The 17,735-nt window shown below is 41.5% G+C and overlaps 1 protein-coding gene across 1 annotated transcript in view; it reads right to left on the bottom strand.

Moving 5' to 3' along the window:
• LOC121562181 (receptor-type tyrosine-protein phosphatase O-like) overlaps positions 1-14,939 on the bottom strand; it is a gene marked incomplete at its 3' end in the record, with an annotated part of 138,739 nt that extends 123,800 nt beyond the window's left edge. Inside the window, 1 exon segment of the mRNA XM_045217329.1 lies at positions 14,576-14,939. Within this exon segment, the coding sequence (XP_045073264.1) occupies positions 14,576-14,644 (69 nt within the window).
• Between the last annotated feature and the right edge of the window lie 2,796 nt (positions 14,940-17,735).

The raw sequence follows: 17,735 nt of genomic DNA, 5'->3' as shown, positions 1-17,735 counted from the left end.
TCTATACATCCATCTCATAGTCTATACATCCACCTCATAGTCTATACATCCACCTCATAGTCTATACATCCACCTCATAGAATATACATCCACCTCATAGTCTATACATCCACCTAATAGAATATACATCCACCTCATAGTCTATACATCCACCTCATAGTCTATACATCCACCTCATAGTCTATACATCCACCTCATAGAATATACATCCACCTAATAGAATATACATCCACCTCATAGAATATACATCCACCTAATAGAATATACATCCACCTCATAGTCTATACATCCACCTCATAGTCTATACATCCACCTCATAGTCTATACATCCACCTCATAGTCTATACATCAACCTCATAGTCTATACATCCACCTAATAGAATATACATCCACCTAATAGTCTATACATCCACCTCATAGTCTATACATCCACCTAATAGAATATACATCCACCTAATAGAATATACATCCACCTAATATAATATACATCCACCTCATAGTCTATACATCCACCTCATAGTCTATACATCCACCTCATAGTCTATACATCCACCTCATAGTCTATACATCCACCTCAGAGTCTATACATCCACCTAATAGAATATACATCCACCTCATAGTCTATACATCCACCTCATAGTCTATACATCCACCTCATAGTCTATACATCCACCTCATAGTCTATACATCCACCTAATAGAATATACATCCACCTCATAGTCTATACATCCACCTAATAGAATATACATCCACCTCATAGTCTATACATCCACCTAATAGAATATACATCCACCTCATAGTCTATACATCCACTCAATAGACTATACATCCACCTCATAGTCTATACATCCACCTAATAGAATATACATCCACCTCATAGTCTATACATCCACTCAATAGAATATACATCCACCTCATAGTCTATACATCCACTCAATAGACTATACATCCACCTCATAGTCTATACATCCACCTAATAGAATATACATCCACCTAATAGTCTATACATCCACCTAATAGAATATACATCCCCCTCATAGTCTATACATCCACCTCATAGTCTATACATCCACCTCATAGTCTATACATCCACCTCATAGAATATACATCCACCTAATATAATATACATCCACATCATAGTCTATACATCCACCTCATAGTCTATACATCCACCTCATAGTCTATACATCCACCTCATAGTCTACACATCCACATAATAGAATATACATCCACCTCATAGTCTATACATCCACCTCATAGTCTATACATCCACCTAATAGAATATACATCCACCTCATAGTCTATACATCCACCTCATAGAATATACATCCACCTAATAGAATATACATCCACCTCATAGTCTATACATCCACCTCATAGTCTATACATCCACCTAATAGAATATACATCCACCTCATAGTCTATACACCCACCTCATAGTCTATACATCCACCTCATAGTCTATACATCCACCTCATAGTCTATACATCCACCTCATAGTCTATACATCCACCTCATAGTCTATACATCCACCTCATAGTCTATACATCCACCTAATAGAATATACATCCACCTCATAGTCTATACATCCACCTAATAGAATATACATCCACCTCATAGTCTATACATCCACCTAATAGAATATACATCCACCTCATAGTATATACATCCACTCAATAGACTATACATCCACCTCATAGTCTATACATCCACCTAATAGAATATACATCCACCTCATAGTCTATACATCCACTCAATAGAATATACATCCACCTCATAGTCTATACATCCACCTAATAGAATATACATCCACCTAATAAACTATACATCCACCTAATAGAATATACATCCACCTCATAGTCTATACATCCACCTCATAGTCTATACATCCACCTCATAGTCTATACATCCACCTCATAGAATATACATCCACCTAATATAATATACATCCACATCATAGTCTATACATCCACCTCATAGTCTATACATCCACCTCATAGTCTATACATCCACCTCATAGTCTATACATCCACCTAATAGAATATACATCCACCTCATAGTCTATACATCCACCTCATAGTCTATACATCCACCTAATAGAATATACATCCACCTCATAGTCTATACATCCACCTCATAGAATATACATCCACCTAATAGAATATACATCCACCTCATAGTCTATACATCCACCTCATAGTCTATACATCCACCTCATAGTCTATACATCCACCTAATAGAATATACATCCACCTCATAGTCTATACACCCACCTCATAGTCTATACATCCACCTCATAGTCTATACATCCACCTAATAGAATATACATCCACCTAATAGAATATACAGTGGGGAAAAAAAGTATTTAGTCAGCCACCAATTGTGCAAGTTCTCCCACTTAAAAAGATGAGAGAGGCCTGTAATTTTCATCATAGGTAAACGTCAACTATGACAGACAAAATAGAAAAAATCCAGAAAATCACATTGTAGGATTTTTTATGAATTTATTGGCATATGATGGTGGAAAATAAGTATTTGGTCAATAACAAAAGTTTCTCAATACTTTGTTATATACCCTTTGTTGGCAATGACACAGGTCAAACGTTTTCTGTAAGTCTTCACAAGGTTTTCACACACTGTTGCTGGTATTTTGGCCTATTCCTCCATGCAGATCTCCTCTAGAGCAGTGATGTTTTGGGGCTGTCGCTGGGCAACACAGACTTTCAACTCCCCTCCAAATATTTTCTATGGGGTTGAGATCTGGAGACTGGCTAGGCCACTCCAGGACCTTGAAATGCTTCTCACGAAGCCACTCCTCGTTGCCCGGGCGGTGTGTTTGGGATCATTGTCATGCTGAAAGACCCAGCCACGTTTCATCTTCAATGCCCTTGCTGATGGAAGGAGGGTTTCACTCAAAATCTCACGATACATGGCCCCATTCATTCTTTCCTTTACACGGATCAGTCGTCCTGGTCCCTTTGCAGAAAAAACAGCCCCAAAGCATGATGTTTCCAACCCCATGCTTCACAGTAGGTATGGTGTTCTTTGGATGCAACTCAGCATTCTTTGTCCTCCAAACATGACAAGTTGAGTTTTTACCAAAAAGTTATATTTTGGTTTCATCTGACCATATGACATTCTCCCAATCCTCTTCTGGATCATCCAAATGCACTTCAGACGGGCCTGGACATGTACTGGCTTAAGCAGGGGGACACGTCTCGCACTGCAGGATTTGAGTCCCTGGCGGTGTAGTGTGTTACTGATGGTTGGCTTTGTTACTTTGGTCCCAGCTCTCAGCAGGTCATTCACTAGGTCCCCCGTGTGGTTCTGGGATTTTTACTCACCGTTCTTGTGATCTTTTTGACCCCACGGGGTGAGATCTTGCATGGAGCCCCAGATCGAGGGAGATTATCAGTGGTCTTGTATGTCTTCCATTTCCTAATAATTGCTCCCACAGTTGATTTCTTCAAACCAAGCTGCTTACCTGTTGCAGATTCAGTCTTCCCAGCCTGGTGCAGGTCTACAATTTTGTTTTTGGTGTCCTTTGACAGCTCTTTGGTCTTGGCCATTGTGAAGTTTGGAGTGTGACTGTTTGAGGTTGTGGACAGGTGTCTTTTATACTGATAACAAGTTCAAACAGGTGCCATTAATACAGGTAACGAGTGGAGGACAGAGGAGCCTCTTAAAGAAGAAGTTACAGGTCTGTGAGAGCCAGAAATCTTGCTTGTTTGTAGGTGACCAAATACTTATTTTCCACCATAATTTGCAAATAAATTCATTAAAAATCCTACAATGGGATTTTCTGGATTTTTTTTTCTCAATTTGTCTGTCATAGTTGACGTGTACCTATGATGAAAATTACAGGCCTCTCTCATCTTTTTAAGTGGGAGAACTTGCACAATTGGTGGCTGACTAAATACTTTTTTGCCCCACTGTACATCCACCTCATAGTCTATACATCCACCTCATAGTCTATACATCCACCTAATAGAATATACATCCACCTCATAGTCTATACACCCACCTCATAGTCTATACATCCACCTCATAGTCTATACATCCACCTCATAGTCTATACATCCACCTCATAGTCTATACATCCACCTAATAGAATATACATCCACCTCATAGTCTATACATCCACCTCATAGTCTATACATCCACCTAATAGAATATACATCCACCTAATAGAATATACATCCACCTCATAGTCTATACACCCACCTCATAGTCTATACATCCACCCTCATAGTCTATACATCCACCTCATAGTCTATACATCCACCTCATAGTCTATACAGCCACCTCATAGTCTATACATCCACCTAATAGAATATACACCCACCTCATAGTCTATACATCCACCTCATAGTCTATACATCCACCTCATAGTCTATACATCCACCTCATAGTCTATACATCCACCTAATAGAATATACATCCACCTCATAGTCTATACATCCACCTCATAGTCTATACATCCACCTCATAGTCTATACATCCACCTAATAGAATATACATCCACCTAATAGAATATACATCCACCTCATAGTCTATACACCCACCTCATAGTCTATACATCCACCTAATAGAATATACATCCACCTCATAGTCTATACATCCACCTCATAGTCTATACATCCACCTCATAGAATATACATCCACCTAATAGAATATACATCCACCTCATAGTCTATACATCCACCTCATAGTCTATACATCCACCTAATAGAATATACATCCACCTCATAGTCTATACATCCACCTCATAGTCTATACATCCACCTCATAGAATATACATCCACCTAATAGAATATACAACCACCTCATAGTCTATACATCCACCTCATAGTCTATACATCCACCTCATAGTCTATACATCCACCTAATAGAATATACATCCACCTCATAGTCTATACATCCACCTCATAGTCTATACATCCACCTAATAGAATATACATCCACCTAATAGAATATACATCCACCTCATAGTCTATACACCCACCTCATAGTCTATACATCCACCTCATAGTCTATACATCCACCTCATAGTCTATACATCCACCTCATAGTCTATACAGCCACCTCATAGTCTATACATCCACCTAATAGAATATACACCCACCTCATAGTCTATACATCCACCTCATAGTCTATACATCCACCTCATAGTCTATACATCCACCTCATAGTCTATACATCCACCTAATAGAATATACATCCACCTCATAGTCTATACATCCACCTCATAGTCTATACATCCACCTCATAGTCTATACATCCACCTAATAGAATATACATCCACCTAATAGAATATACATCCACCTCATAGTCTATACACCCACCTCATAGTCTATACATCCACCTAATAGAATATACATCCACCTCATAGTCTATACATCCACCTCATAGTCTATACATCCACCTCATAGAATATACATCCACCTAATAGAATATACATCCACCTCATAGTCTATACATCCACCTCATAGTCTATACATCCACCTAATAGAATATACATCCACCTCATAGTCTATACATCCACCTCATAGTCTATACATCCACCTCATAGAATATACATCCACCTAATAGAATATACAACCACCTCATAGTCTATACATCCACCTCATAGTCTATACATCCACCTCATAGTCTATACATCCACCTAATAGAATATACATCCACCTCATAGTCTATACACCCACCTCATAGTCTATACATCCACCTAATAGAATATACACCCACCTCATAGTCTATACATCCACCTAATAGAATATACATACACCTCATAGTCTATACATCCACCTAATAGAATATACATCCACCTCATAGTCTATACATCCACCTAATAGAATATACATCCACCTCATAGTCTATACATCCACCTAATAGAATATACATCCACCTCATAGTCTATACATCCACCTAATAGAATATACATCCACCTCATAGTCTATTCATCCACCTAATAGAATATACATCCACCTCATAGTCTATACATCCACCTAATAGAATATACATCCACCTAATAGTCTATACATCCACCTCATAGTCTATACATCCACCTCATAGTCTATACATCCACCTCATAGTCTATACATCCACCTAATAGAATATACATCCACCTAATAGTCTATACATCCACCTCATAGTCTATACATCCACCTCATAGTCTATACATCCACCTCATAGTCTATACATCCACCTCATAGTCTATACATCCACCTAATAGTCTATACATCCACCTAATAGAATATACATCCACCCCATAGTCTATACATCCACCTCATAGTCTATACATCCACCTAATAGAATATACATCCACCTAATAGAATATACATCCACCTAATAGAATATACATCCACCTCATAGTCTATACATCCACCTCATAGTCTATACATCCACCTCATAGTCTATACATCCACCTCATAGTCTATACATCCACCTCAGAGTCTATACATCCACCTAATAGAATATACATCCACCTCATAGTCTATACATCCACCTCATAGTCTATACATCCACCTCATAGTCTATACATCCACCTCATAGTCTATACATCCACCTAATAGAATATACATCCACCTCATAGTCTATACATCCACCTAATAGAATATACATCCACCTCATAGTATATACATCCACCTAATAGAATATACATCCACCTCATAGTCTATACATCCACTCAATAGACTATACATCCACCTCATAGTCTATACATCCACCTAATAGAATATACATCCACCTCATAGTCTATACATCCACTCAATAGAATATACATCCACCTCATAGTCTATACATCCACTCAATAGACTATACATCCACCTCATAGTCTATACATCCACCTAATAGAATATACATCCACCTAATAGTCTATACATCCACCTAATAGAATATACATCCACCTCATAGTCTATACATCCACCTCATAGTCTATACATCCACCTCATAGTCTATACATCCACCTCATAGAATATACATCCACCTAATATAATATACATCCACATCATAGTCTATACATCCACCTCATAGTCTATACATCCACCTCATAGTCTATACATCCACCTCATAGTCTACACATCCACATAATAGAATATACATCCACCTCATAGTCTATACATCCACCTCATAGTCTATACATCCACCTAATAGAATATACATCCACCTCATAGTCTATACATCCACCTCATAGAATATACATCCACCTAATAGAATATACATCCACCTCATAGTCTATACATCCACCTCATAGTCTATACATCCACCTCATAGTCTATACATCCACCTAATAGAATATACATCCACCTCATAGTCTATACACCCACCTCATAGTCTATACATCCACCTCATAGTCTATACATCCACCTCATAGTCTATACATCCACCTCATAGTCTATACATCCACCTCATAGTCTATACATCCACCTCATAGTCTATACATCCACCTAATAGAATATACATCCACCTCATAGTCTATACATCCACCTAATAGAATATACATCCACCTCATAGTCTATACATCCACCTAATAGAATATACATCCACCTCATAGTATATACATCCACTCAATAGACTATACATCCACCTCATAGTCTATACATCCACCTAATAGAATATACATCCACCTCATAGTCTATACATCCACTCAATAGAATATACATCCACCTCATAGTCTATACATCCACCTAATAGAATATACATCCACCTAATAAACTATACATCCACCTAATAGAATATACATCCACCTCATAGTCTATACATCCACCTCATAGTCTATACATCCACCTCATAGTCTATACATCCACCTCATAGAATATACATCCACCTAATATAATATACATCCACATCATAGTCTATACATCCACCTCATAGTCTATACATCCACCTCATAGTCTATACATCCACCTCATAGTCTATACATCCACCTAATAGAATATACATCCACCTCATAGTCTATACATCCACCTCATAGTCTATACATCCACCTAATAGAATATACATCCACCTCATAGTCTATACATCCACCTCATAGAATATACATCCACCTAATAGAATATACATCCACCTCATAGTCTATACATCCACCTCATAGTCTATACATCCACCTCATAGTCTATACATCCACCTAATAGAATATACATCCACCTCATAGTCTATACACCCACCTCATAGTCTATACATCCACCTCATAGTCTATACACCCACCTCATAGTCTATACATCCACCTCATAGTCTATACATCCACCTCATAGTCTATACATCCACCTAATAGAATATACATCCACCTCATAGTCTATACACCCACCTCATAGTCTATACATCCACCTCATAGTCTATACATCCACCTCATAGTCTATACATCCACCTCATAGTCTATACATCCACCTAATAGAATATACATCCACCTCATAGTCTATACATCCACCTCATAGTCTATACATCCACCTAATAGAATATACATCCACCTAATAGAATATACATCCACCTCATAGTCTATACACCCACCTCATAGTCTATACATCCACCTCATAGTCTATACATCCACCTCATAGTCTATACATCCACCTCATAGTCTATACAGCCACCTCATAGTCTATACATCCACCTAATAGAATATACACCCACCTCATAGTCTATACATCCACCTCATAGTCTATACATCCACCTCATAGTCTATACATCCACCTCATAGTCTATACATCCACCTAATAGAATATACATCCACCTCATAGTCTATACATCCACCTCATAGTCTATACATCCACCTCATCGTCTATACATCCACCTAATAGAATATACATCCACCTAATAGAATATACATCCACCTCATAGTCTATACACCCACCTCATAGTCTATACATCCACCTAATAGAATATACATCCACCTCATAGTCTATACATCCACCTCATAGTCTATACATCCACCTCATAGTCTATACATCCACCTCATAGAATATACATCCACCTAATAGAATATACATCCACCTCATAGTCTATACATCCACCTCATAGTCTATACATCCACCTCATAGTCTATACATCCACCTAATAGAATATACATCCACCTCATAGTCTATACATCCACCTCATAGTCTATACATCCACCTCATAGTCTATACATCCACCTAATAGAATATACATCCACCTCATAGTCTATACACCCACCTCATAGTCTATACATCCACCTCATAGTCTATACACCCACCTCATAGTCTATACATCCACCTCATAGTCTATACATCCACCTCATAGTCTATACATCCACCTAATAGAATATACATCCACCTCATAGTCTATACACCCACCTCATAGTCTATACATCCACCTCATAGTCTATATATCCACCTCATAGTCTATACATCCACCTCATAGTCTATACATCCACCTAATAGAATATACATCCACCTCATAGTCTATACATCCACCTCATAGTCTATACATCCACCTAATAGAATATACATCCACTTAATAGAATATACATCCACCTCATAGTCTATACACCCACCTCATAGTCTATACATCCACCTCATAGTCTATACATCCACCTCATAGTCTATACATCCACCTCATAGTCTATACAGCCACCTCATAGTCTATACATCCACCTAATAGAATATACACCCACCTCATAGTCTATACATCCACCTCATAGTCTATACATCCACCTCATAGTCTATACATCCACCTCATAGTCTATACATCCACCTAATAGAATATACATCCACCTCATAGTCTATACATCCACCTCATAGTCTATACATCCACCTCATAGTCTATACATCCACCTAATAGAATATACATCCACCTAATAGAATATACATCCACCTCATAGTCTATACACCCACCTCATAGTCTATACATCCACCTAATAGAATATACATCGACCTCATAGTCTATACATCCACCTCATAGTCTATACATCCACCTCATAGAATATACATCCACCTAATAGAATATACATCCACCTCATAGTCTATACATCCACCTCATAGTCTATACATCCACCTCATAGTCTATACATCCACCTAATAGAATATACATCCACCTCATAGTCTATACATCCACCTCATAGTCTATACATCCACCTCATAGAATATACATCCACCTAATAGAATATACAACCACCTCATAGTCTATACATCCACCTCATAGTCTATACATCCACCTCATAGTCTATACATCCACCTAATAGAATATACATCCACCTCATAGTCTATACACCCACCTCATAGTCTATACATCCACCTAATAGAATATACATCCACCTCATAGTCTATACATCCACCTAATAGAATATACATACACCTCATAGTCTATACATCCACCTATAAATACATCCACCTCATAGTCTATACATCCACCTAATAGAATATACATCCACCTCATAGTCTATACATCCACCTAATAGAATATACATCCACCTCATAGTCTATACATCCACCTAATAGAATATACATCCACCTCATAGTCTATTCATCCACCTAATAGAATATACATCCACCTCATAGTCTATACATCCACCTAATAGAATATACATCCACCTAATAGTCTATACATCCACCTCATAGTCTATACATCCACCCCATAGTCTATACATCCACCTCATAGTCTATACATCCACCTAATAGAATATACATCCACCTAATAGTCTATACATCCACCTCATAGTCTATACATCCACCTCATAGTCTATACATCCACCTCATAGTCTATACATCCACCTCATAGTCTATACATCCACCTAATAGTCTATACATCCACCTAATAGAATATACATCCACCCCATAGTCTATACATCCACCTCATAGTCTATACATCCACCTAATAGAATATACATCCACCTAATAGTCTATACATCCACCTAATAGAATATACAGTGGGGAAAAAAAGTATTTAGTCAGCCAGCAATTGTGAAAGTTCTCCCACTTCAAAAGATGAGAGAGGCCTGTAATTTTCATCATAGGTACACGTCAACTATGACAGACAAAATGAGAATTTTTTTCCCAGAAAATCACATTGTAGGATTTTTAATGAATTTATTTGCAAATTATGGTGGAAAATAAGTATTTGGTCAATAACAAAAGTTTCTCAATACTTTGTTATATACCCTTTGTTGGCAATGACACAGGTCAAACGTTTTCTGTAAGTCTTCACAAGGTTTTCACACACTGTTGCTGGTATTTTGGCCCATTCCTCCATGCAGATCTCCTCTAGAGCAGTGATGTTTTGGGGCTGTCGCTGGGCAACACAGACTTTCAACTCCCTCCAAAGATTTTCTATGGGGTTGAGATCTGGAGACTGGCTAGGCCACTCCAGGTCCTTGAAATGCTTCTTACGAAGCCACTCCTTCGTTGCCCGGGCGGTGTGTTTGGGATCATTGTCATGCTGAAAGACCCAACCACGTATCATCTTCAATGCCCTTGCTGATGGAAGGAGGTTTTCACTCAAAATCTCACGATACATGGCCCCATTCATTCTTTCCTTTACACGGATCAGTCGTCCTGGTCCCTTTGCAGAAAAACAGCCCCAAAGCATGATGTTTCCACCCCCATGCTTCACAGTAGGTATGGTGTTCTTTGGATGCAACTCAGCATTCTTTGTCCTCCAAACACGACGAGTTGAGTTTTTACCAAAAAGTTCTATTTTGGTTTCATCTGACCATATGACATTCTCCCAATCCTCTTCTGGATCATCCAAATGCACTCTAGCAAACTTCAGACGGGCCTGGACATGTACTGGCTTAAGCAGGGGGGACACGTCTGGCACTGCAGGATTTGAGTCCCTGGCGGCGTAGTGTGTTACTGATGGTAGGCTTTGTTATTTTGGTCCCAGCTTTCTGCAGGTCATTCACTAGGTCCCCCCCGTGTGGTTCTGGGATTTTTGCTCACCGTTCTTGTGATCATTTTGACCCCACGGGGTGAGATCTTGTGTGGAGCCCCAGATCGAGGGAGATTATCAGTGGTCTTGTATGTCTTCCATTTCCTAATAATTGCTCCCACAGTTGATTTCTTCAAACCAAGCTGCTTACCTATTGCAGATTCAGTCTTCCCAGCCTGGTGCAGGTCTACAATTTTGTTTCTGGTGTCCTTTGACAGCTCTTTGGTCTTGGCCATAGTGGAGTTTGGAGTGTGACTGTTTGAGGTTGTGGACAGGTGTCTTTTATACTGATAACAAGTTCAAACATGTGCCATCAATACAGGTAATGAGTGGAGGACAGAGGAGCCTCTTAAAGAAGAAGTTACAGGTCTGTGAGAGCCAGAAATCTTGCTTCTTTGTAGGTGACCAAATACTTATTTTCCACCATAATTTGCAAATAAATTCATAAAAAATCCTACAATGTGATTTTCTGGATTTTTTTTTCTCAATTTGTCTGTCATAGTTGACGTGTACCTATGATGAAAATTACAGGCCTCTCTCATCTTTTTAAGTGGGAGAACTTGCACAATTGGTGGCTGACTAAATACTTTTTTTCCCCACTGTACATCCACCTCATAGTCTATACATCCACCTAATAGAATATACATCCACCTAATAGAATATACATCCACCTCATAGTCTATACATCCACCTCATAGTCTATACATCCACCTAATAGAATATACATCCACCTAATAGTCTATACTTCCACCTAATAGAATATACATCCACCTCATAGTCTATACAGCCACCTAATAGAATATACATCCACCTCATAGTCTATACATCCACCTAATAGAATAAACATCCACCTCATAGTCTATACATCCACCTAATAGAATATACATCCACCTCATAGTCTATACATCCACCTAATAGAATATACATCCACCTCATAGTCTATACATCCACCTAATAGAATATACATCCACCTCATAGTCTATACATCCACCTAATAGAATATACATCCACCTCATAGTCTATACATCCACCTAATAGAATATACATCCACCTCATAGTCTATACATCCACCTAATAGAATATACATCCACCTCATAGTCTATTCATCAACCTAATAGAATATACATCCACCTCATAGTCTATACATCCACCTAATAGAATATACATCCACCTAATAGTCTATACATCCACCTCATAGTCTATACATCCACCTAATAGATTATACATCCACCTAATAGTCTATACATCCACCTCATAGTCTATACATCCACCCCATAGTCTATACATCCACCTCATAGTCTATACATCCACCTCATAGTCTATACATCCACCTAATAGAATATACATCCACCTCATAGTCTATACATCCACCTCATAGTCTATACATCCACCTCATAGTCTATCAAGTAGCCTCCCTTGTGACTACACACAACACAGCTATAAACTACAGCTACATTTACATTTTAGTCATTTAGCAGACACTCTTATCCAGAGCGACTTACAGTTAGTGGTACATTATTATATATATATATATATTTATTTATTTATTTTCATACTGGCCCCCCGTGGGAATAGAACCCACAACCCTGGCGTTGCAAACGCCATGCTCTACCAACTGAGCTACATCCCTGCCGGCCGTTCCCTCCCCTACCCTGGACGACGCTGGGCCAATTGTGCGCCGCCCCATGGGTCTCCCGGTCGTGGCCGGCTATGACAGAGCCTATCAAGTAGCCTCCGTTGTGACTACACACAACACAGCTATAAACTAGAGCTACCTATCAAGTAGCCTCCGTTGTGACTACACACAACACAGCTATAAACTAGAGCTACCTATCAAGTAGCCTACGTTGTGACTACACACAATACAGAATGTATTTTACACAGAGAACTGGTGATAGAATTCTGTCAGGATACCGGTGAAAATCTAAGTATGAAAAATGTATGCACTCACTAACTGTAAATCGCTCTGGATAAGAGTGTCTGCTAAATGACTAAAATGTAAATGTAAAATAAGTTTACTCAAAATAATGTTGATTCCTTTCTTGAGGCACAAGAAACCTTATTCGATAGCCTACATGGTTTAAAAAGAACATAGGATGCTACATTGTATCAATGTGTTCTGTGTTATGCAGTAGCCTCGGCCTGCAGCATCATGGACCCATCCTGTTGTCTGTCTGTAAATGATACAATGTAGCTCCGAGTCTAGATGGAACGGAAACTCATTCTAGTCAGACAGACAGCTGGGATCGGAACGCAACCTGTTTCAGGGCTGGATACATTGTTTCGTAGGCCTGCAGTTGTAATATATATGATGCCAGAAGCTGCATCGTTCCGTTCTACCCTGCTCCAGGATGATGTCAGTCTAGTGATGCTGACATACAGTGGAATCAAAGCGCGAACACCCCCGACAGCCTCACAGTCGAATGACCCAATTTAGCCTGGAGAAATATTACAGAACCCAGACCCAGCATGCCATAGCGTGTTATCTCCAGACGTAGACCACATTCTGGCATGATATAGGAATACGAGGATTATCGGTCGTGTTTTAACCATAAATACACGTTGAACGGCTATCCTCGGACATTAGACCAGAGGCTGTTGCCCGAAAGCCCAGACCAGAGTCACGCTTCATGTGCGGCTCTGTCTCTCTCTCTCTCTATTGATCAATAATGATTTAATATAAACTGCTCCTTCTTACCTGGATACAGCACAGCAGATATAAAACGCAAGGCACCGATGAGATCATGGTATCTCTACTATTGTTCATTGAAGGAGTCGATCGGGCTTCTGTTCTCAGGGCTCGCCGGCGATTTGCACATCCAGACAATGGCGATTTTCTGCACCATCAGACCATCGAGCTATCCTCTCTCTCTCCCCGCCGACCCTAGGAGCACAATAGCCTCCCCTGCAACAGCCGTCCTAACATCCGCGATGGGTCGGAGACATGGATGGAGGGAGTAACGCGTTAGTGGCCATCATTTTAGAGCGGAGACAGAGGCTGCCTGATGATCCTACACACGGAAGGGGAGCAGAGACAGAGGCTGCATTCTCCCACCCCTCTCTCTCTCTCTCTGTCTCTCTCTCCTCCAACGCCCCGCCCTAATCTGTACAGAGGGAGGCAGGAACAGCACCGGCTAGGCTACTGTCATCATCAGATAGCAGGATGGAGGGAGGGAGGGAGGGAGGGAGGGAGGGAAGGGGGAGGGAGGGAGGGAGGGAGGGAGGGAGGGAGGGAGGGAGGGAGGGAGGAGGGATGAGGGAGGGAGGGAGGGAGGGAGGGAGGGAGGGAGGGAGGGAGGGAGGGAGGGAGGGAGGGAGGGAGGGAGGGAGGGAGGGAGGGAGGGATGAATGGAGGGAGGGAGGGAGGGAGGGAGGGAGGGATGAATGGAGGGAGGGAGGGAGGGAGGAGGGAGGGATGAATGGAGGGAGGGAGGGAGGGAGGGATGAATGGAGGGAGGGAGGGAGGGAGGGAGGGATGAATGGAGGGAGGGAGGGAGGGAGGGAGGGAGGCAGAGGAGATGGCTGCCTTATGTCTGCTGACTGAATGCATCAGTAATAGGGTTACAACAGGGTTTTGTAAGAGGGTATTGGACTATTGGCCCTAATTGAAGCCCACAAGGTTAACAGTGTAAATTGAAATATTGTGTTTATTTAATTGAATGCCCCCTTCTCGGTGATAAGCCTATATTATATAACATGAATAGCCTACATTACAGTAGTCTGTGCTCTTCTTTTGAGAAAGGGATGTTGAGGAAAAATAAATGGTATTATTTATTTATTTCACGGTCAAGAGCATCCGTTTTAATTTCCATATGTATTAGGAAGGTAAGTGTTTGTTTGTGTCACGTTCGTTCATAGACGGGTCAGACCAAGGCGCAGCGTGATATGCATACATGTTTATTATACCGAATAAACACAACGACAAACGAAACGAAACGTGAAGTCCAAGGTAGAACACAAACATACCTCACACGGAACAAGATCCCACAACCCACTAGTGCCAATAGGCTGCCTAAGTATGGTCCCCAATCAGAGACAACGAGAGACAGCTGCCTCTGATTGGGAAACACACCCGGCCAAACATAGATCTAGACATACTAGATAGAAAACATAGAACTACACAACATAGAAAATCACACCCTGACTCAACAAATAAGAGTCCCCAGAGTCAGGGCGTGACAGTTTGTTGGGCTTCAGGAATGTGACAGAAAAAGCGCCTCAGGCCTTGAAAAAGAACAACTGTAAGGGGGACATCGGTGAACAAATACCGTGGTCAAGGCTACGACGGCGCCAGTGCAATGAGCGGAGCTTACTGAGGTGTTCAAAAAGCGCATATCAGACCGAGACCCTTCAGATAGTTCTTTAGGAGTTTTAGTTTAGAGAACAATCTCTCTGCGGAAGCGACAGTTACAGGGATGGTTAAAAACAGCTTGACTGCCGTAGCAACATCAGGGAAACTGGGCAGGAGGGAGTGGTGCTTCAAATACAGCCGTTCTGCAACATCTTTACTTGAGCCTCTCATTCTCCTTAATTGCCGGCGTCATCACCTTACCAAAAGAGATGACCTGTATAGGAAGCTCTGGGAACAGGCCGTCTGGATACTGGACAGGTTGAATGAATCCATCTCTTGATGCTCCTGGACACATCATCAGTGATGTAACCTGGGGTCAAAGGGTGTTTTGGGTCTTTACAACATCAGACCGAGGTTGATCAGACCTCGACCTGTGTCCATTATGCTGCTCCCCCATGGATCTCCTCTCTTGATCCAGAGCCATCTTGAGGCTTTTCCAGCTGCCTCCACGGTGCTGGTGCTGGCTCTCCTCCTCTGACAGGTGGGCCGAGCTCCGAGCTCGCTTACTCTTGCTGATTCCTGTGCAGGTTGCTTCCGCGATGGTCTCGAGAACCTGGTGATGGCACCAGCGATAACGGCCACCTCCCAGAGCTTTAGGACAGCAGCTTAGGATGTGCTCCAGTGTGCCTCTCTTGGAGCATAGCGGGCATGCAGGAGTTTCCACTTTCCCTCAGCAGAACAGGTTTGATGAGCTGGGTAGGACATCATACACCACCTGGACCAGGAACTTAATGCGCTGTGGTTCCACCTGCCAGAGGTCAGTCCACAATACTTTCCTGTCCACCGCCTGCTCCCACCTCGTCCAGGCACCTTGCTGTCTCATTCCCACTGCTCTGCTGGACCTCTCGTCTTCCACAGCTGCTCTCACCTCCTCCTGAACCAGCCTGCATCTCTCCTTCCCCTTGGCAGTGTCGTACCGGGGGGTTGAGAAGGTTCCCAGACCAGCTCTTCCCCGGGTCACTGCTCCCACCAGGACACTGTGGCACAGCCAAGACTCAGCCTGCAGCACAGCCTTCTCTGCTCTCCATTTCCTCCCGGTCTTGACCACTATCCCCGCTTGGGCCACCTTTTGGGTCGCTCCACTCCCTGTATTGACCACTATCCCCGCTTGGGCCACCTTTGGGTCGCTCCACTCCCTGTATTGACCACTATCCCCGCTTGGGCCACCTTTGGGTCGCTCCACTCCCTGTAATGACCACTATCCTCCATTGGGCCAGCTTTGGGTCACTCCACTCCCTGTATTGACCACTATCCCCGCTTGGGCCACCTTTTGGGTCGCTCCTCTTCCAGGGACTTCAGGGGCAGCCTCAGCTTGTTGCTGTTTCCATAGAGGGCGATGCTGCTCAGGCTCCTGGGCAACCCCAGCCGCATTCAGAGATGTCTGCTGACCTTCCTCTCCAAGTACTCGACAGTGGAGATGCGGACTTCGTAGAAGAGCAGAGGCCAGAGCATCCTCGGGAGGATGCCACGCTGATACATCCAGGCCTTTGACTGGCCGGGCAGTCCT

The sequence above is a fragment of the Coregonus clupeaformis genome, unplaced genomic scaffold (genome assembly GCF_020615455.1).
Source record: "Coregonus clupeaformis isolate EN_2021a unplaced genomic scaffold, ASM2061545v1 scaf1011, whole genome shotgun sequence".
Taxonomy (NCBI): domain Eukaryota; kingdom Metazoa; phylum Chordata; class Actinopteri; order Salmoniformes; family Salmonidae; genus Coregonus; species Coregonus clupeaformis.
The sequence above is the reverse complement of the archived record's forward strand: the minus strand, read 5'-3'. Positions and strand labels throughout refer to the sequence as shown.